Source organism: Choristoneura fumiferana, chromosome 23 (genome assembly GCF_025370935.1).
Source record: "Choristoneura fumiferana chromosome 23, NRCan_CFum_1, whole genome shotgun sequence".
Taxonomy (NCBI): domain Eukaryota; kingdom Metazoa; phylum Arthropoda; class Insecta; order Lepidoptera; family Tortricidae; genus Choristoneura; species Choristoneura fumiferana.
The window spans coordinates 2,656,004-2,678,704 of record NC_133494.1 but is presented as its reverse complement, the minus strand read 5'-3'; the positions used below and the strand labels follow the sequence as shown (position 1 = coordinate 2,678,704).

At 37.5% G+C, this 22,701-nt stretch overlaps 2 protein-coding genes across 2 annotated transcripts; one reads left to right on the top strand and one right to left on the bottom strand.

Annotated features, from left to right (window-relative positions):
- Positions 1–4,655: 4,655 nt before the first annotated feature.
- On the bottom strand, positions 4,656–6,607 carry LOC141441002 (uncharacterized). The gene is made up of 2 exons (XM_074105606.1): positions 6,205–6,607; positions 4,656–5,071 (listed from the first exon to the last, which is right to left on the bottom strand). The coding sequence occupies exons 1-2, from the start codon at positions 6,487–6,489 to the stop codon at positions 4,787–4,789; spliced, it is 570 nt and encodes a 189-aa protein (XP_073961707.1). The 5' UTR covers positions 6,490–6,607; the 3' UTR covers positions 4,656–4,786.
- A 129-nt stretch (positions 6,608–6,736) lies between these two features.
- LOC141441000 (activating signal cointegrator 1 complex subunit 2) lies at positions 6,737–21,558 on the top strand. The gene is given in 14 exon segments (XM_074105602.1): positions 6,737–6,912; positions 6,999–7,076; positions 8,023–8,174; positions 8,885–9,065; positions 9,697–9,894; positions 11,363–11,613; positions 12,801–12,980; positions 13,993–14,133; positions 14,640–14,950; positions 15,770–16,007; positions 16,764–16,914; positions 18,956–19,119; positions 20,660–20,771; positions 20,773–21,558. Coding segments are annotated over 14 exon segments (2,226 nt in total). The 5' UTR covers positions 6,737–6,885; the 3' UTR covers positions 20,815–21,558.
- Positions 21,559–22,701: the final 1,143 nt, after the last annotated feature.

Sequence of the window (22,701 nt, the reverse complement as noted above, 5' to 3'; positions counted from 1 at the left end):
TAATGAAAATGGAATGTCGCTGGATAAAGATAGAGTAGAGTCACTGTTCAAGTTGGAAGAACCAACTAACCGAGATGAGCTTAGACAAATCTTAGGCTCATTCAACTATGTACGTAGATATGTGCCTGATATGGCAAATTTAATGGCACCTCTCTGTAAATTGCTAAAAAAAGATACTGAGTTTTTATGGCTACCAGCTCATAGGTTAGCGTTTGCTGAGCTAAAGAGAAAAGTGTGTACTGCTCCATCATTGACATCATTTGATTCAAAAAAAGAAATAATCTTGCAGTGTGATGCCAGTAAGAATGGTGTAGGTTGTTGTCTATTCCAACGTGGTAGTAATAATATATTAAAATTAGTTGCTTGTGCATCAAGAACCATGAATGAATCTGAGCTTAATTATAGTCAAACTGAGAAAGAACTACTTGCAATATGCTATGCAGCTAAAAAATTTCACAGATATATTTATGGTTTGGATGTAGATGTTCAGACAGATCACAAGCCCATTGTGTCAATTATGTCAAAACCAATATGTAAAATTGGATCTCCTCGACTGAAACGCTTGAGACTAAAATTGTTCATGTATAAGCTAAATGTGTATTATGTGCCAGGAAAATTATTGCACTTTGCTGACATGTTGTCTAGAAACAGTTTGAAATCTACTGAAAATGATAAAGAAATGTTACAAATGGTACATTCTGTTACTGTACACTTACCTATGACACCAGAAAGAAAACAAGAATTTCAAACTGAAACTAAATGTGATAAAATATTAAGTATGCTAAATAAATACTATATTACTGGATGGCCAGAAGAAAAAATGATTCCAAAAGAATGTAAAGATTATTATAAGTTAAAGGAAGGTATTTACTTTGAATCTGGTTTGGCTTTCTATGAAAACAAAATAATTGTACCTAAAATTTTGAGAAGCTATGTTTTAAATTTAGTTCATGAAGGGCATATAGGAATATGTAAGAGTATAAAAAAAGCAAGGCAGTTATTTTACTGGCCTGGACTTTCCAAAGATATCAATGATTATGTGTTAAAATGTCGTACATGTGAAAATTTAGATCTGCTAATAAAACAGATAGCTTGTTGAGCCATAAGGTTCCTAATAGAAGATATGCCAAAGTAGGTACTGACATCTTAGAAATTTTTGGAAAATATTATCTTGTGATAGTTGATTATTTTTCTCATTGGCTTGAAGTTTTGCCCTTACCAGATAAGACATCCAGATCTGTAATAAATGCATTCCAAGAAGTTTTTACTAGATTTGGTTACCCAGAGGAAGTTATTGCAGATAATAATCCCTTTAATTCACTAGAGTGTAACAAATATTATAAAAGTAAAGACATATTACTGATAACAAGTAGCCCGCATTATCCAAAAAGTAACGGGTTAGCGGAGAAAGGAGTCCATATCAGTAAAAATATTTTAAAGAAAGCACATGAGGATAAAGTAGATTACAGGGATTATGTATTAAGTTACAATAATACACCTCTGTCAACACTAAGTGTTTCTCCTTCACAAATTTTGAACAGTAGAAGAGTAAGGACATTGCTACCAACTAATTCAGAGGCACTAAAACCTAAGGTTGAGAAAAATGTACATAAACTTTTAACCTTGAAACAGTCTCTTATAGAAAATGAAAAACGGGTGAGGAAGAAAATTGCTAAGTATGAAATAGGAGATAAGATTGTATACAAAACTGACAAAGAAAAATATTGGAAAAAGGAACTGTAATTGATAAAAAAAGATCTAAAAAGGAAGGAGTGGATTGCAAAATAGATAAATTATAATAACATAAACATTATATTTATTACAAAAACTATATACGTTACCTCAAATCCTCCTCTTCTATCTTATTAGACAAATATTACCCATTATTAGTATAAGACATTATAGGTTTTACAAATCTACCAATTCTGAAGGTTACTTTTGGAGACACCAAGCTCCTTTCATTACATTGATTGATGTTTAGATTCAGGTCTATTATTACTGTAATCATTATTTTGTTAATAAGTTGGATTACAATGTTATTATGAGTAAAAAGAATAGAGTGTGTTTTGTACGTATATTTGTTTATTATTCTCACTAAAAGATTTATGATGATAATAACTTTGTAATAAAGGATAGATAAATAATGATTTTCAGTATAAATAAACATTGAATCTAACATCAATCAATGTAATGAAAGGAGCTTGGTGACTCCAAAAGTAACCACCAGAAGTGGTAGAATTGTAAAACCTAGACAGGTCTTAGCTATAATGGGTCAATATTTTGTCTAATAATTAGAAGGGGAGGTGATTTATGAGTGAAACGAATCATAGTTTAAAAAAATTATAATGTATCTGTGGTTTTATGATTGATATATACTGCGGTACATCTTGCTTTGTATTGATGTTTTTTAAAATGCTAATAAATCTTAATATTAAGTATTTTCATATTTCATTTATAAAATAAATATAAAACACCTACCTAGCACAAATAGGCTAATAAGTAAATTATTAAATTAAAGAAAATATGGTAAAGTTGTTAGTTTAATTAAGGCATGTGATATTCTGAAAAGAATCTTATGGTTATGTAGGTATCTGAGCTTATATTTGTATACATAATTTATCCAATGTACATAGTTTGATTGAGAAGTACAATTTGTTTTCTAAAAACTTACTAAAGGAACTGGTTGGTGATCTGATCTAGCTACAACTTATTTTAAGATATGCAGGATTGTGACAAAGTTTTGTCCAGTAACTGGCCTTAATAAAATCGGTATTTTTCTCTTCTACATTACAAAGAGAAACTTATTCAGTGTATCTAAATAAAACCCCCAGCTTGTTTATAAATAACGTATGGGAGCATCTGTTGGGACTCTAATCAGCCAGACAATATTTTCGAACATCGCGGGGTGAAGCAATGGTGGCCATTGGCCAACCGGCGTCCAACCACGGCATGCGGCAACAGCTGATTCCAGAATATTCCTATTCAGAAAAAAAAACATCGTAATCATGGCATGGCATGTATATGTATAGACATACTCCAAAAATTGCGATGGAAAAATACCATACCGATTTTACAGAGAAAAAATATCTGACTGACTCATTCGGCTCCAGCCTCCGGCTAGCTGACAATGCGCATATTAAGTCGCCGGTAACCTTATAAAACAATACGAATAAAGTCCTGTATATAGTAACAAAACCAAAAGTCGTTTCATTGTAATAAAACTTACCGTGTTATCTTTCTCAAATCCGCATTTTTAGCCGGCGTGAACCAAATTTCAATTAGCTTTTCGACACCTTCAAAAAATTGTTCATTTTGATTAGTTTGTATTATTTCTGTTTCAGCCATGGCGATTGAGTTATTCTATTATTCTTATTGAATTCAGAATTATTTTCCCACTGCGCTGGAAGATTTTGGCACAACCTCAAAGAAGAAATGTCGGAAGTTGACTGACTGTGACTGACTGAACTGAACGAAACGAAACAAAATTATTGGCAAAATGCAGGTGAAAGAAGAGACGGAGCTAGAGCTTCTCTTTCTACAGAACGAGCGAGTCGGCCGGCGCGACGCGCGGGTGCGTTCGGAACACTACATGTCTATATTATTTAAACTTCGTTTTATATACTTTGTTATCTATGGTTAGTTTGATAACGATGTGTAGTTCCAGTCACAATTAAAAACGTCGAAAATTCTTCAAACAAATATTACGGTTTTGAGGAGTGTTACAAGGACGCCGATGTCTGGGGGCTACTGCAAAATTCGAAGTTCGCGAGTGAAAGGGGCGGTACGATATGATACCAAAACTATTGAACAACTAAGATCTGATTTCAAAAGTATATATTAACGCTTCCTAATGAGTTAAAAATGCTGCATGATATGAAATTTATACGTAATTTAAAAAAAATGGCTGATTAAAAACAGTTTCTATTCCTTAAAAGATTTTTTTGACTTTTTGCCTTAAAATATGTACATTAATAAGAATTGGTTTTGTTTGTTATCTTTAGTTTTAAGAAAATATTGTACCCTCGAAATGGGTAACCGTTGGAACCAAACAGTAATATTTTAAATCTATGTAACACGGCTAAACAATAAAGTTTATTCTATTCTATACGATACAAACTTCGATTTTCATAGTAGCCCCCCTGGCCCTATACTACGAAGTGCAAAATTCGAACTTCGTGTCTTGCCGTCCCACTTGCTGACGTTTACGATACGAACTTCGATTTTCGAATTTCGTAGTAGCCCCCGTGTGTCTGAGGAATCATAGCTTTCAAACGGATGGACCGATTTCGATGCGGTTTTTTTACGTAAAAAGGAGGTTCCTTGTTGCTTCTCTTTCATTACAATCGGTATCGGTTCAGCTATAAATTGGTTGGGTTAGTTCAGGGGTCAGCAACCTTTTGAGTCGGAAGTCAAAAATTAGAATTAAAATTTCAAAGTTTTTAGTCACAATTTTTTTTCTTACCAACAATAAATGGTACTTCCATAATAAAGTATGGAATTAAAAAGCCATAGCTTCACATCCAAATAGCCGTGATATTGATAGACCCCTTATTTGCCTGACATGGCTGACCATGCCACATTGAATAGACTAAGGAGATTTAAAATGATACTTACAACAAAAGATTGATAAGTAAATATAAAAATATATGTTTTTGTAAAACATTGTCTTTATTCTTTCACATTCTATGAAACCAGCCCCTCAGATTCGGCCCTGAGTCAATCTTCAATTTTGAACAATAACAAACTAAGTTTAAATATAAAAATATTATCTTGTAAAAACAAGATGTCATAAGTCATCAAAAGTTGCAATTAATCTGTGTAGCTCTCCATCTCCCACTCTCCATATTGGTTTGAACTTAGGTTTTAATACAGGAATTGTAGGTGGTGTATCAACATCTATTTCTTCTTTATAAAAATCTTCAATATTGGGTTCCATGTCTCTCTTAGTAGAGCTGCTAGCGCTTGATGGCCTTTTATCTTTTCTTGATTTTAAATCATCAAAGTTAGCATTTAGTTCTATTAGATTCTTGTATATTTTGTCATTAAAATGGAAGTTTAACTTCTTTGTCATCTGAAACAACCAAATGTTGTATACATACATTATTTGCCTGTAAAACTTTTGTCTTTTTAACTGACTTCAAAAAAGGAGGTTATCAATTTGGTTGTTTTTTTTATGTTTGTTACCTCAGAACTCCGTCATTTATAAACCGTTTAGATTTTTTTTTTGCGATTGTATAGGAATGGCTTCAATTAGGTCCCACAAGCACCAAATCAGGATTTGATGATTGGATCTTAAGGAAGTTGAGGGAACTCTTTAATTATTGTAGGGACACCTATGGTAATTTGGATATATTTAGTAGTAACTCATGCGTTTGCTCTTGAAAATCATCATTTGGTGAAGTGGAACTGATGATGAAGACCACAGTTGACAATCAGAGGTAGTACTCAATTGAAAATACAAACTGAAATATAGATGCACAGAAAAACCAGAAAAATAAGACCAGCACTGGGAATCGAACCCAGGTCCTCGGTATTCCGTACCGTAAAAAGTAAAAAAATTTGGAATTGAAATAAAAAAATACAAAAAAGATTCCAAAAAAAACAATCTTAGTACTCAATAACAAGTATTTTGTGGGTTGAATTTCAATTACTTTAACACAGTTACTAAGCAATTTATGCTCCTCGTAAAGCATATGGTAAAATGGAACGAGTTCACCAGGGCTCCTCAATAATGAACGTCTCTGCATCAGAAAAATAAATCTTTCATAAAAGGTGATGACCAGTTGACATTAAACTATTGTATCTTAGATTATTTACACTAAAAAGCATGAAAAAAAATATAACAAAAATTTAACTGACTACAAAAAACCATGAAAATAATTCTCTACCAGTCTGAAGTTGGTGCCTCAGCATGATCCAGCAGGAGTGAACCTTTAGTCGTCTACCTCTCCTACATACTACATACATAGGCTTCAATCACTCCTGCTGGCTAATGCTGAGGCACCAACTTCAGACTGGTAGAAAATTATTTTCATGGTGTTTTGTAGTTGGTTCAATTTTTTCTCATATTTTTTTATGTCATAGATAGAGGGTGGGGGTCTCCACACTTCCAGGAAAGAGGAGCATAATGCAAATGTAACCAAAAAAGGTAATCATTTGTATTTACTTCTATAATGGTAAAATAAAGCTAAAGTTCCTGGTTACCTTTGAACATAGCTCAGTTTTGCTGGCTATCAAATCTTTTTCAGACAAAGGTGGTGGTAGTGAATTTTTTACACCAGATAAGTAATTAGCCAGTAATTCGCTTGAGCACAGGGTGGGTTGGCTTAATTCGTTTTCAGTTTGTATTCGAGCCGTATCTCCAACGGAAGTTGAGGAACCATTTCCGACATCATGCACAACTCTCTTCAGCGCCGTAGGCCTAACTTTCTGGTTGACGTTTCTAACTAGAGTTTTCTTAACTTTGGGATCAGCGCCAGACTTGATCATGGTAAACTGAACGAATAAATTTAGCTTTTATAAAGTTTAAATTCGTTACATTACATGGAAACATCAAAACTTGATCAAAACAAAACTGACAACAGACAGTTTGATGTTTATGATTCGTTCTGAAAAATGTTAAACTGGATTGGATAATAAAATAATATGGATGTTGACGTTGACTATCTATTTCGTTCAGAAAGGTATACATTCATGAAAGGGGAATTTTTCTAAGTGTCAAAACTGTCAAATTTGTCGGAAATTGAAAATTGTAATCGTGGTTAGTGGTGAACGACGGTCTCTAAGAAATTATTTATTTAAGTGAAGACAATTTATACATTAACAACTTTGTACAGTGTAATTTATCTGCTAGTGCACAAGGTTACTTGTATATAAATTGGAAACATGAGCAACAAAAGTGTTGAATTTTCGGTATGGTTCTGTTCTGTGACAACTCGTAACTTTTATGCAAGTTAATTATTATAGCTGCGTTGTAAATGCATATTTTGTATTTTCAGAACCCAGATAACTTGCCAGTTGAAAGGCTAACGCTCTCTGTATCCGATGCAGGCGTATTGAGAAAAATCAAAGCTTTGGTAAGAGACGTGTTTTGTTGATTTTTGATTTTAAAATAATCTTGTGCAATATTCTGTCGGGGTTTGTCTATTTATATAGGTGTCTAACGGCCAGATTTTGTCTAAGGGGCTGTGTTCAATATGAATATTTTTCAACCTTTTCCATTTGCAGCTGTAAAAATATTTGTTGAATACTTATTAGTTAAATTAATTAAAAAAATCATATTTCGAATTAAGAAGAGTAGATGGGCTCATACACACCCTCTCTTTTCTAAATTTGAAACATAGAAAACTAGAGTATACAAGTTGACAAAAAAGCCTCTTGGTTAGCCTAAATATGAATATTATAACAGCTAAACTAATAAAAAGATTAAATGAATAACATTTGTCTTACAACATACTGTACAGTCAATTTTAAAACGAATGAAAAATAATACTCTTTAATCCACATATAACTTTATTTTACTTATTTTATTACAAAAGCATAGCAAAATAAATGTAAAACTAACATTCTAAGCCTAAAACCTATGCTTAGTTTATAGTTATCTGCCATTTTTTAAAGTACTTACCTACTTTTTTGACAGATGTAGTTCTTAAGACCTGTATGAGAAGGACTAGTTTTGTTACTTTAGAGTTTGTTTCAACATATTATAAATTCTTCATTCAATGAACAATTTGTGCTTTATAAAGTACATTCAGCTATTTTGTTTATTATTATTAATTTATTTTTTATAAAAAAAAATTGAGGACAAGGATATAATTATGATGTGCTTCTGATACTTTACTGTAATTTTACTTAGGTAATGGTTAACTAAATTACCTATAATCATAGACTATACTGTCTATCTAATTTTTACATCATTTTATAGTTACCATTTGACTGAAAGAAAAGATGAAAATTAACTTAATTAGATATAATTTTTTTATGTAATATAATATTAAAAATATTTTGATTTTATATTTCTAGGATCCATATTGGGCGGAACATAGAGAGATGATGGTTTATGAGAGTCCTCCATCTGGGAGCACCCTGCTGTTGGGAGCCGTGGATGCTTGGAAGGCCAAGATGCGAGTATATCTAGAGGACCTGAAATGGCTATTGAGTTTAGAACACCACAGGTTAAATGATTTTGTTTTAATTTTTTTTTAGCAAGGGATTAGCTAGATACATGCACCTGTCAGTTGCTTTCAACTGCCTGCCTGGTAATTTAAATAATAATAATAATGATAATAATTAAACTCTTACAAAAATAACAAATGTAATACAAAACAATCAAAACTATTTTTCACAGAATTCAGGTAAATAAATTTAATAATGAATATCATGTGAATAATTGACACCAACAGGTGTTTTCTGACAAGTGGAATATACAAATTCAAATTTTATTGCATTTCAAATTGTAGGTACGTAGTTCTTAAAATAGGCCAGTATAGAGTCCAACATAAACCCTGTAAGAGCACAGCAAATGGCACAACAATCATAGTTCATGTGTAATTTTACTGTTTTGGTATTGGTGTTCTTGTATTGTATATAATTATGTATATATATTTCGGGGATCTCTGATACGGCTCCAACAATTTCGATAAAATTTAGTATGTAGGGGTTTTCGGGGATGAAAAATCGATCTAGCTTGGTCTTATATCTAGGAAAACACTTATTATCGAGTTCTAGCTCGAGCAAAGCTCGGTCGCCCAGGTACTAAATAATTATTATTAATTTACTACAAAATGACAACTAAGCTTAGTTACTTAGAGACCCCCCACACTATCATCTGTCGAGCGTCGTCATGGTGGCGAAGTTTTATGCAAGCTAATATTGTATGTTTTAGATTTTGGAGCACAGTGCTATACCATCCCTCGTGTATGGACTCGCTTGTCTCATTCCTCCAGGAAGCCAGTCCTCCATACATGCCTCCACACGAGAGCCGGGACATCCAGAAATTGTATGGAGAAATAAGGAGGATGATACTTGTAATTTTTAGCCGGCTCATAACAAATAAAGAAAGCAAAGTAAGTTGTAAATAATTTATTTGTATATTATAAACAAATTATTGGTAAATTATAAATAATTTTACTGGCAACATTCTCTGCAATAAATGAGAAAACCAAAAAACATTTTTTTTTTATTATGAAGCTAGTGGTTTTTCAATCTTATCTCTATAATGGTATAGTTAACATACAATAATATACAAAATGCCTTCAAATTATTCTGAATTTTTTCAGCAGCTGCATTGTTTTAGAATATGGTATTCTAAATCGATGGACAGCTGGTTTGGTTATTTTTATTGAATATCCCTGTAAATGTTTTTCGGCATTAATTTGGATTAATAATAGTGTGGATTTAAATGAAGGCTTTTGTTGACGCATTATAATTTTTGCATACAATGTATCTACATTAAAGCCTTTAGATCATGCGCTGTCTACCTACACAATCCCAGGTTACCCAGAAACGCCATGACAGATCATATTAAAAAAAAACAAAGGAAGTTGACCATAAAGTTATCTTTGATGCATTTGCAATTTGCTTATATTGTAGCCTTAAAACCTTGTACAATCAAATATTCATTGTTTACTGGCGTGCCCAACTTATTTTGCCACATGCCAGCACTGGCACATGCATAACCCATATTTTTATTTCCAGTCTCAATGGATAAGCAAAGAATACATGGCGGACTTAATATATGACAATTTCATATTCACCATACCTATACTATGGGATACTTGCCTAGTGTATGGCGTGGACAATATGAGACACGTGGCCAGAATACTAGAGAGTGTCTTTGCGCTGCAACCGCGGTACGAGGGCGACGCGGCTGCGGCGGTGGCGTTTGTTAATGAGGTTAGTGATGTGGACACTGAGCTGGTGGCTATTCTGTGGACAACGTGAGGCACGTGTCCAGAGTACTAGAGTGTCTTTGCGCTGCAACCGCGGTACGAGGGCGACGCGGCTGCGGCTGTGGCGTTTGTTAATGAGGTTAGTGGTGTGGACACTGAGCCGGTGGCTATTCTGTGGACAACGTGAGGCACGTGTCCAGAGTACTAGAGTGTCTTTGTGCTGCAACTGCAGTACGAGGGCGACGCGGCTGCGGCTGTGGCGTTTGTTAATGAGGTTAGTGGTGTGGACACTGAGCCGGTGGCTATTCTGTGGACAACGTGAGGAACGTGTCCAGAGTAGGTACTGGAGTGTTTTTGCGCTGCAACCGCGGTACGAAGGCGACGCGGCTGCGGCGGTGGCGTTTGTTAATGAGGTTAGTCGTGTGCACAGACACTGAGCACGTGGCTAGTCTGTGGACAACATGAGGCACGTGTCCAGAGCACTAGAGTGTTTTTGCGCTGTAACCGTGACGTCACGGGCCCACTCCCGAACTCTGACGCGCTATCTTTGTTGTTTTTTGTTTGATTGACTAAAAGTAAAAATACGTGTCCAATATCCATTGATTACATTTATTTGGCGGATAAATGTGATGCCGTCTCTGTTTGTTTTGTTCGAATAGACGGAGACGGCATCACATTTATTCGTCAAATAAAATTAATCAATGGGTAGTGAAACAGCCCCTTTTTTTTTAACTAGGTAATTAACCAATTATTATAGTAAATATGAACACACCATCTAATCTAATCTAACGGTTCTGTTAACTGTCCAGTATAGATTATCGTTGTCCTTGAGTGCAATATAATTTCGGCTTTATAATATGGATAAACTAGCTTTCGACTTTGTTAGTAAAATTTAATACATGTTTCACCTTGGGAGAATTTTGAAAAATCCCTTTTTAGGGTTCCGTAGTCAAATGGCTAAAAACGGAACCCTTATGGATTCGTCATGTCTGTCTGTCTGTCTGTCCGTCCGTAAGTCACAGCCACTTTTTTCCGAAACTATAAGAACTATACTGTTGAAACTTGGGAAGTAGATGTATTCTGTGAACCGTATTAAGATTTTCACATAAAAATAGAAAAAAAAAACAATAAATTTTGGGGGTTCCCCATACTAACTGAAAGGAACTTAAAAAAAATTGTTCATACCCATACGTGTGGGGTATATATGGATAGGTCTTCAAAAATGATATTGAGGTTTCTAATATCATTTTTTTCTAAACAGAATAGTTTGCGCGAGAGACACTTCCAAAGTGGTAAAATGTGTGTCCCCCCACCCCTTCCTGTACCTTCTAAAATAAGAGAATGATAAAAATTTATGATGTACATTACCATGCAAACTTCCACCGAAAATTGGTTAGTTTAAGTGTAAACTCTCGCATTTTAATATCACCAGCACAATTGACTAGCAATAATTATGTATACCTTTTGCCCAGGCCTTCAAATACATTATACTACAAGTAAACAAAGACTACGACGCCATAGAACCGCCGAATCTCCCCAAAACGTTCGAAGGCTTCAGCGAAATCAAACGACCAGTCGACAGCAAGCACCAGAGCCCGCTCACGTTCACTATATTGAAGGATTTAGTCATACATATGTTGGACATGGCGATGACATTAAGGGTATTTGTGGAGACGTACCCTAAAAGTGTGGCGATACTTAGGAAATCGAATTTTGTTTATAGGTAAGAGTGTTACAGATGTAGTGGGTATGTTATAGTTATATATGTAGTGCGTGATGGTTTTCTATCGTATTTTATCGGAAATGTTCGTATGTATATATCGTGTTCTCTCAATTATTAGCTAAAGTACCCATCAAACAGTCGAGTCCAAAAATATGGACCCATCTAACTCTTCAAAAATATGCACTACACTCTTATTCCGACGTAATAAGGCCGTGGTAACATATTTTTGAGTGGTTCGAATAAATATGTATTTTTCACTTAACTGTACGCCGCGTTGTCAACGAGTGGACGTGCGTTCTATTATGAAATGGTGGGGAGCGCCCCGCGCGCGCGTTTAAACTATAAGCGTAATGAGCGAGCTATCGCCGAGTGGTTACTCGCCGTCCGCGCGTGGACACCTATTTTCGAGTTTTATTGCTCGCGATCCGCCGGAATCGTTGCGACGGCCGAGACAGGGGGCACGAGGGCCCAGAAGCACAGCGGAGACAGAGTGGGGAGAGTCCAGGATTTGGTAAATATCCTACAGGAACTCCTTAAAGCGTTGCAGGAGGGACTGGACCCAGTCACAATTGTGATGCGGCACATCGCGGACCTGCTAGCGTGTGCCGACTGAGCGCCAATACCAAGACTGGACCCCCTAGGCTGCGGCTGATGATCGCCCGAGGGATCTCCCCGGCGGGCTAGATCTCGCCGCGCCACACGGACGAACCCAGCGCCGCCAGTAGGCCCAGCAGGCCTGCGCCACATCGACCTGGCCATAGTAGTGGTCACGCGAGGCAAGCGTACGAGCAGCGAACGGCATCCCCACGGGCCCTTCATGGGCCAGTGAGAAGATAGCTCGAACATCGCAAGCGAGGCCATCCGGTGACGCTACGTTGTTGATGCAATGAGCGCATGCCCATACAAATCCATATAAAGAATTACCTACTAACCGCTCGGGTGGATCTAATGAGCTGTCATCTTTAATATAAGTCGGAAAGCGCTTTTCGGACTCAGTTATGCATAGTATTATTATGATGTAGTATATTTATGTGTTTAGACGGTAGAAGTAGGAAAAGTTTGCAGAAAAAGAGCTTTTCGATTAAGCTTTAATATAACGCCATCTGTGGAATTGATCCAGAACTAACTCACGATGGATCAGGTGGCGCTGTTGTAGCTATCTATATCGTCAACCATGTTTTTTCCAGTATAGTGCAACTCTACGAATACGGCATACCTAATCTATACGAGAAGTTAAAAGAAGTGGGCGACGAAACCAGCGTGACGTATACCGAAGTGGAAGGCTACATTGATACTGCTAGATCAGAACTTATAGACATATTTAGAGAAATACTGGCTGCGTACAAGAATGCTATTTTAAATGGCGAGTGAGTATTCTTTTTTTATCTACCATTATAAAGAAGGTTTGCCTAGGTAGTTGACACCAGAAGTCAATGACAGTTTATGTGACAGGTTAGTTGGCTTTAGTATCGTACGGTACATTTGACAACTCTGACTTTTGTGTCACGGCTGTGATTGGTCAAACGACTATGAGCCAATCGCAAGCACGACTAACTTCAAGCGGACCTCACCATACTAAGAGCGTTTTCAGATTATCCGATCCGATATCGGTATCGGACGACGATGGTCGACACCCGGTAGCCGACACCATGTGCGGTTTTAACATATTTCCAACAAAATCGTTGCGATACAGCCATTTGCTTGATAATAATTATGAAAAATGAATGAATGCCGCGTGATCTAAGCACCTCAAGTACTCAGCTTTGGAGCCAACGTATGACTTCGTGCCTTTTGCGGTCGAGACGGCTGGTCCTTGGGGGGCTGAAGCGAAGTCTTTGGTGTGGGAGCTGGGCCGTAGGCTACGAGACAGGGGTTGCGACCCCCGCTCCGGGTCGTACCTGGTTCAGCAGGTGGCGCTGGCCATACAGCGGGGAAATGCGGCTGGCATTATGGGCACCTTTGAGCCGGGTACGACGCGGAATGGTGGTTTTTAGGTTGTAGTTTAGGTCTTAGTTTGTAGGTTATATTATAAGTTTAGGTTGATTTTATTTTGTTTAGTTTAATTTTTAGTTGACTTGACATGTAATTTAATTATTTAATTTGTAAATCTTAATTATTATAAAAAATAGGTATATATTTCATGCATTTTACTTGCCGCGATTTCGTGTCGGCGTCCGATACCGATACCGGATCGGATAATCTGAAAGCGCTCTAACTCTATCGATATTTTGTCTGTCAAAAGTCTATGAGATTACGTTAATCCCGATATTTCGTCCATTATTCTTTTTTAACTTTGTATATTTTAATACGTACCCACTAGCCTGTATTGTACCATATTCTCAGATATAAATGATTAATTGATTGATTGATAAATTCCAGAGGCAGCATCAGCGCGCATGTGGAAGCGTACCTGTCGGTGATGATGGACGGGCTGGCCGAGCGGCTGCTGATCACTGACTACCACACCTGCTACCCCGTCCACGAGGACCTGGAGATGCTCAAAGTGGCTTATCCTGATATGTATCCTTTGAAAGATGGATGAAGGTCACTAACTTGTTAGTATGTGTATGTAAGGAAGTTATTTGCAAGTCGACTTTAGTGATTAGATTGATTTGAAAGTGAAAGTACAGTCCACAAAAGTATAGTAAACGAAAAATCTTGTATTTATTTTAACAATTCTTTTACTACGAGTATTTACATATTTGGGCATTTTCACAGAATAGTGTACCTTTTTTTTAATTTTGGAAAAAATATGGTTTTTCCTACTTGGAATCAACAGCACAATCGATTTCGATAGTTTTTAAAATATGTCACAAACAAGTTTTACGACGCTTTTTTCATACACTCGGTACTATCACAAAACTGACTCATAAATTTGTATGATTTTTTTTAATACATCTTGAAATAGAAGGGTACACTTCGGACAACCTCGATCAAAACTTGTTATTTTGTTTAATACCTAATGCTCTTCAATAATGTATGTTCTTTTCAAATACACACAATATAATCGTCCTATACACACCCAGTGACACAGTAAAAACCGACTTCATCCTCCAAGCGATATACTCCAACCTGGACGAGCCCATACCAGAGACAACGCAACAAACGCAGCCAATCGCAAACGGCCATATTGAAAACATAGACAATCAGCCAGGCCCGTCCACAGACCACGAAATACCCCTAGACATTAGACAAGAGTCGTTGATAAGCGAAGTGAGGGATATAATGCCACATCTAGGCGACGGGTTTATATTAAAATGCCTGGAACACTATGGCTTTAATTCGGAAAGGGTTATTAACAGTATTTTGGAGGGCACTTTGGATCCGTCTTTGAGAAGTAAGTGTTACTATCGTACTCGGAAAATTTTGCTTATTGATTTTTGTATATATTTTTACGAATTTCCTGTCAATTATTTTTTCTAAATTCAAATCGTTTATTCTGCAAGCAGGCTGCAAAGGGGTTTTTACATGTTTTTTTTTTTTTAAACTACCGTCGCTTTCGGAAAGACCATTATCCATTGCCAAGATTTTTGCTTTGCTCAGGCGTGATTCTGGTCAAATGCAAGACTTACGGTGTAAAAAAAAACACTGGAAAATTTTGCTCAATTTTTTCGGTGTGACGATGAACTAGGTTCGATCCCCAGCCTCATGCTGTACTTTTTTGTTTTCAATGTGTTATAGTTTTGGTATAATTAAGAAAAAATGTTTGTACTGTCTATTAGTACTATTGTATTTGTTGATTTTTAGGGTTCCGTACCTCAAAAGGAAAAAAACAACCCTTATAGGATCACTTTTTGTCCGTCTGTCTGTCTATCAAGACCCTATTCATATCAAATACTCAGGTCTACTGTCCCTTGGAGCTATGAACAAATCAAACTTCTAAGGCAACGCAATCAAAAGATACAGCCGTTTATGCCGCAAATCTTCGACACTCGCAAGGGAATCAAAACCTACAGGGTACTTCCCGTGAACTCAGAATCTTGAAATTTGGTACGAAGCAACGTCTTATAGCACAGATAAAGGAAAAATTGCGAAAAGCGTAAATTTTTAGTTACATCATATAGTAAAAATATTTTTAATAATTTGTACGGAATCCTCGGTGCGCGAGTCCGACTCGCACTCGGGCGGTTTTTTTATTTATTTGTTGTAATACCAGGTCTAGATCAGTCTCTGCCTATAATACCAAAGGACGTGGTAGACGAAAAATTCCTAGAAACCGGCGTGCAGCGACTAAACGTGTTCGATGGGGATCAGTTTGACATCATGACCAGGGATGATGTGGACCTGAGCAAGATCCACAAAGGGAAACGGAAAGACAAGTACAAGAATATCAAGGAATTGCTTGATGATAAGAGTGACGTGAGACAGATGGGGGATATTTACAGCAAATATAAGTGAGTATGAGTTTGGGTTAGCAGTGTTGTTGATTAGTCAATTTTCCATTAAAACTGGTAAAGACGTGTTAACGATTTTTGGAATCCATCACTCTATAATATCAATCGAAATGTTGGGTATTAGCGTTTTGCCCGCCAGTTGCAGTGTGTTATGAATATTGATGTTTACAAACATGGCCCGTTTCTTCTAATATAAGGATGAATACTTCACTTAAAGGACACTTTGCAGGTGGTAGGACCTTGTGCATGGTCCGCCCGGATTGCTACCACCATCTTGCTCGCTTATCCTGCCGTGAAGCAGCAGTGCTTGCACTGTTGTGTTTCGGCGTGGAGAGTAAGACAGCCGGTGAAATTACTGGCACTTGAGGTATCCCATCTTAGCCCTCTAGGTTGGCAACGCATCTGCAATACCCCTGGTGTTGCAGATGTTTATGGGCGGTGGTGATCTCTTACCATCAGGAGACCCACTTGCTCGTTTGCTACCCAGTCGAATAAAAAAAAAAAAAAAGAGAAACTACTTGTATCAGAAATTTACGCAAATAGTTATCGTATGCATCAATATTCTTATCACACTGGAACGGGCGGGCAAAACGCTCGTGAGCCACACCCATTAATGGTCTGTAAAGTTATGGTAAAAAAGTCAGGATTTACGAGGCCTGGCCTGTTTCAAAACTTTTCTGCTGCAGTCTGAAATATAGAATTGCTTTAGGGGTTATACCTTTAGCATCACGTTCTTAACGGCTTATTTGTCCTCAGCCTGGTGTGCGACGACGCGGCCATGTACAGCGACGAGTATGACGACACGTACGACTCTGACGGCGCCGCGCCCGCGCCCGCCGACCCGACCGACGAACGCCGGCCCTTCGTCACGCCGCGCGCGCTCCGGACCAACGCCCGGGACAAGGAGGTGAGACCAACACCTGAGACACGCTAGAACCATCGATTTATAATAACCTAGATACACTATCACTAGGGCTCGGAATTTTGCGTGCGACTATTGACAGGTTGTAGGGAGAGAGCATCGGTTTTTATCGATGTTATCGACAAATCGATATTTTTGTTTAATTAAATAAAACCTCAAACTTTACGATGATACTCGTGCGTACTTTTTTCAGCGGTCAATGATGAAAAAAGTTCAAAATATTGGAAAGTTTAATCCGTTCAAATTGCTTTATTGGAATCACTATAATTACTATTACCTACCTTTATATTTTATTACTTGAGAAAAGATCCCTCTGAGACTACTTAACGTTAGGTAGCTTGTTTGCCTACCCTTGATAAAAAAAGAGAAAATACTATTTTGTATTCCTTCAGTTCTTACCATAGCCAATATAAAGTATTTTATAATAATAATATTCCAAGCAAAAATATATTTACAATTATATATTAGGTTACAACATAATTTAAAAAAAACTATCGATTTGTCGACAACATCGATAAAAAGCGGTGTTCTCTCCCTACAATCTATCAATAGCCGCACGCAAAATTCCGGGCCCTAACTATCACCTACAAATTCAAGCCGCAAAAATGTTCTATCGCTAAGTTACAAGTGCGCGCGTCTACTAAGGCAAATCAAAAACACATAATGTACCTAAGAACATTTCAGTTTACGTTACATGCAACCTTATGTCACGAAAGTGTACGACGCGTGGTCTACGCGTTTATAGTTTAGGTCAACTCGAACCCATTTGCCATACATTGACCATACGTCGGCGCCGCGGCGAATATGCGATTGCGGGCAACCCGCCGTGCTCAACAGAGAGCTATGTGCTAAAGTATAAAGCTGTGTGCTAAGCATGTATAAAGTACGAAGGAGTGTTTTTAATCACACTTAGCTATAATACAATACAAGATAGTATATTTTTTGTGTTACATTTTTAAAATGTAATTATTAGAGACTTAATAGTATTAGAATCAAACAGTTATAAATAACGTAGGTACTACAACTTAATAAGTTTTTGTTAAAATTTTCATTTTAATACAATCTTTTTTTTGCTGACTGTACTTTTTGTTGATTGTACTTGTATTGTCACCCAAACTATATTTGCATACCAAGTCGATGCCATTAACCGTTGAAGAGTTCCGTCCTGTGGAGACGATCCTGGCCCGTATACCAGGATGTCACTATCATATTATTGTATTGTCACGCAATTTACATAAGTATACCAAATGTTAAGTCAATCCAACTACTGGAAGTTTGTCGAATTCAAGTTACAAGATTTGATAACAGACAGACAGACAGACAGACAACGGGACAGGTGAAACTAAATAAAAGCTTGTAGAAAGTGCAAATGAGCAATGAGGGCTAAAAGACAGGCGAAATGTCGCTAGATGGCGTTAGTATCGTGAGGTTTTTTGACTTTACGGTCTTGCTTTCAATGAGGGCTATCGTTTTTTGTCTCACTAGATGGCGCACTGTTGCGTGAGGTTTTTAAGTATGGCTTTCAAAGTCTGTTATTACGGGCGTGAAAACAAAGTTTAGATTAAAATCATATTTAATACACCTTAAAACCGTACCATAAAAATATCGAGCATGCCACAGTGTTGCAAAGTCCCCGTTTTGTTCGGAAAAAAGGGAGGACAAAAGTTTTCGAAAGACAAAACTATCTCAAAACACAGCCATTCATTGCCCCGGAACGCCTATTTGCCATAATTAATTTCAGATATTGCAAAATATTCACAAAATTATTCTAATTATAAATAAACCCGCGTAGCTCACCGAATAACTAAGATTTGACATTTCAGAGACCTCACGCTACACTAGCGCCTCTAGCGGCGAATTCATACGCGATAGCCCTCATTGGCTAATAACTAAATGCGCCAATTGCAAGCAAAACCGTAACGTCAAAAAACCTCACGATACTAACGCCATCTAGCGATATTTCGCCTGTCTTTTAGCCCTCATTCATTAGGTAGGTACTTAAAAGTCGTAATACTTGTGTTCACAGGAGGAATCCGAGTCAGAGCCGGAGCCGGAGCCGGAAGCAGCGGCTGGTCGCGGCCGGCTCGACTTCTGTCAGAACCCGGAGGAGCTGCGCGCGCGCCGCGAGGCTGCCTACAGCGCACGCCGCGCCCGCGGGGGCCGCGCGCCGCCGCCGCCGCCGCCGGCTAAGTACGCCTTTACTACTTCACTACTAAACCCTACTACTAACCCGTACTATACGGTATTTGACTATTTTGTATATGTTTTATAAATTAAAACTACACAATGCCTGTTATCGAATAGAAAATCAATTTTTAAGCTACCTTTACAAATAACAAAGTTATACAGGTTTGAATTTCAAGATTAGACAGAGAAAGACATACTGGCATGTGACGTCACACGCCAGTTTCGCCATACTTGCTGCATAGAGAAAAGCGTTTCAATCACTATAAATCCAATTTTCAACCGATATAATATCTGTATATTTTCATAATAATATTAAGATATGGCAAAATCAGGAGTTGTCAAATACCGTATTGCATCACCACTTTCTGCTAACAATAAATAAAGTAACATCAAATAAGTGTTGTTGGTCCATTACAGTGATTTTGAAGTAGACGACCTCAGTAATGTTGTTCGGAACTCGAAATAGACGATCGATTTCTTTTTATTACAAGCTTTTATTTAGTTTCACCTGTCCTGTTGTCTGTAGTAAAATCTTGCAAGTTAAGGCACTTGTCTCACCGCCAGCGAGGAAACGATTGGCTATCGACTATTTTCTCGCTCAAGAAACGAACAAAAGATATAAGATCCTGTGTGAGTAAAAGAGACACATATATTAATAGCTGATCGCTGGCTGTTCATACTGTCGGCGAGAACTCGCTCTTAAATCTTTTGTCGCAGCGACAAGAGCTATAAAACTCGCTGAGCTATAGATACTCGCTCAGCGATGTCAGCTTGGCGGCCGCCCCGCACGAGCGAGGCGAGTGGAGCGAGTAATTCGCATCGCTTACAAGCGACAAAACTACACTCGCTTCTCGCTGCTCGCTCACTCGTTTCTAGTTACTCGCTCTACTCGCTTCTCGCTCATCGTCGTCGGTGGGACAAGTGCCTTAATTTGACCAACTTCCAGTAGTCAGATTGACTTGAAATTTGGAATACCTATGTAAATCGCGTGATAATACAATAATCTAGTAGTGACATCCTGATAGTCCAGCCAGGATCGTCTTCGCAGGACGGAACTCTTCAACGGTTAATAGCATCGACTTGAAATTTGGTATGCAGATGTAGTTTGGGTGACAATGCAAGTACAGTCAACAAAAAGTACAGTCAGCGAAAAAGCTTATATTAAAAATGATTTTTATATACCAAAATACAAAAATATATACGTAATTATTACAACACAGACAACACAGTTGATGAGTATGAGATAAATAGGATAGGAATGAGAGAAATAGGATAGTGAGTTTTTTTATGGTTAGGTTAGTTTCTTTCCTACATGAATCTTCAGGTAAACGAAAAAAACGATGAGTCCCGAGTGACATTAACATTGTCATTGTACTATACGTGTCAAAGTCTAGTAAAAACAATCATCATCATCAGCATATCAGCCGTAGGACGTCCACTGTTGGACATAGGCCTACCCAATAGACCTCTTGTTGCTTTCATCGTGAACCTGCGGCTTAAGCTAGGCCACTCGCCCATTAGTATTTTCTAAATTCTGTTCCAGAACCGACGTGGTGGGTAAGCCCCGGGGCCAGGGTCAGGAGAAGGAGGTCCTCGCCAGCCGCGACCGCAAAGAGAAGCACAAGTCGTCCCGCGGGAACCACTCCCGCCGCCAGGGGGGCGCAGTGGAAACGTAGCCAGGGCATGATGCCCTCCTAGTGGGGGGACGGGACCTGTGCAGAACAGAAGGGGGTTGTTACAGATTTATTGAGTGTTTTTCCATCGTATTTTGTCGGCTAAGTTCGTATCTATCTTGCTATCTCAATTAGGTTCAGTAAACTTCAGTAAAGTAGTTGAGAAAGCAAGATTAATATGAAATTTCCCGACAAAATAGGACGGGAAAACATTATTTACGGGTGACACTCTTTCCCGGCCCGGATAACACCGACATGGAAATACCGGCCCTGTTTTTTGTGTACACGCCCATAGAAACTGACAGAAGCTTCTAGGGCGTGTACACAAAACACGGGGCCGGTATTTCCATGTCGGTGTTATCCGGGCCGGGAAAGAGTGTTACCCATTATTTACTACATCTGTAACGCCGTCTACATGTGTGTTCCTGTTGACATTTGATGTCAAATGTAACTACGGCAATATTTATGAACTAGTTGAATGGCCATTGAATTCACGCTAGAGGAACATAAAGTTTCATTGTAACCTGGAATATATGCATTCGCATATTTTGCCCGTTATTACACATATTCACACTATTTGCAATATTTATGGGTAGGATAGTTAATAAAAAAAAGCATTACTCAAAAGCGTTGTTACCTGCTAAGCTGCCAACGTTGCATTATTGTTAGTTTTTCTCGATTATTCCATAAAAATTGAATGAAAATTTGTTCGTTTTTAAAGGCTATAAAAGTCTTATCACAAATAATTATTGCAGTAAATACATTAACTTTATATTCAATTAAATAATCGAGTAGTTTGCTCAGCACAAAACCACCCAAATTTAAATTTTACCTCATTTTTTCATATCATAATTTTTATGGAATAATCGCTAAAAAACAACAAAAATTTAGCTCAGCTCATAAACGCTATAAACGCTCTTAAGTCCTAACATATCACCCAAATTTAAATACTGCCCGGTTACCTCAGTGAAATTATAAATGAAATATATCACTTGATATCTAGAAAAAAATCTTAGCGCTCTTTTACGCTCTTTTAATTTACTGTTTCAATTGTAAGTAACACTGTAATCTACCCACCGAAAAATAAAACAAACTTCATCAACAAGCCTTTTTTTGTATTTGTAATACAACAATTTTGGATCGTAATACAGGGTATTTCTTTATAGTTTCATGTATATGTTTCAGTACAGTCACCTACATTAATATCTACTACATAGGGGTGTGCAAAAATATCTGACACTTCCTACCGGCCCTAGAAATAGAAAATACAAACTGAGACATGGATGCACAGAAAAACCAGTAAAAGAGACCAACGCTGGGAATCGAACCCAGGTCCTCAGCAATCCGTGCTGCGTGCTATAACTCCTATCTAGACACGAATTTTTCCTATGCATACATATCTAAGCAGCAGTTCGGGGGTTGTTGTTGTAGGGGTTATAGCACGGATTGCTGAGGACCTGGGTTCGATTCCCAGTGCTGGTCTCTTTTTCTGGTTTTTCTGTGCATCCATATCTTAGTTTGTATTTTCGATATGGTTTAACGGGATAGGTACCCGTAAAAGTAACAAATTTGGAAGAAACAGAGTCGTATCAGATATTTATTGCTTACCTTGTTATTTTCTCTCTGTACCTGTTTTCTGAGTCGCCGACTATTGTGGTCTACAATAAAGAGTCATTGTATTGTATGCACACTTTGTTGTGTCAGATATTGGTGCTGCTGACTATACAGCCTTTTGTATAATATCCACACCATACTATTATCAACACCGACAACATCCAGTGATCTGGTTTGACAGACCCATCTACAAATTATGTAAATAAAACAAAGCGATCCTATATATAGTCGTTGTTGATTATTATGTAAATTATGTATAATACATTAATCTCCCAGCTTACGAGTAGGTATATGCGTC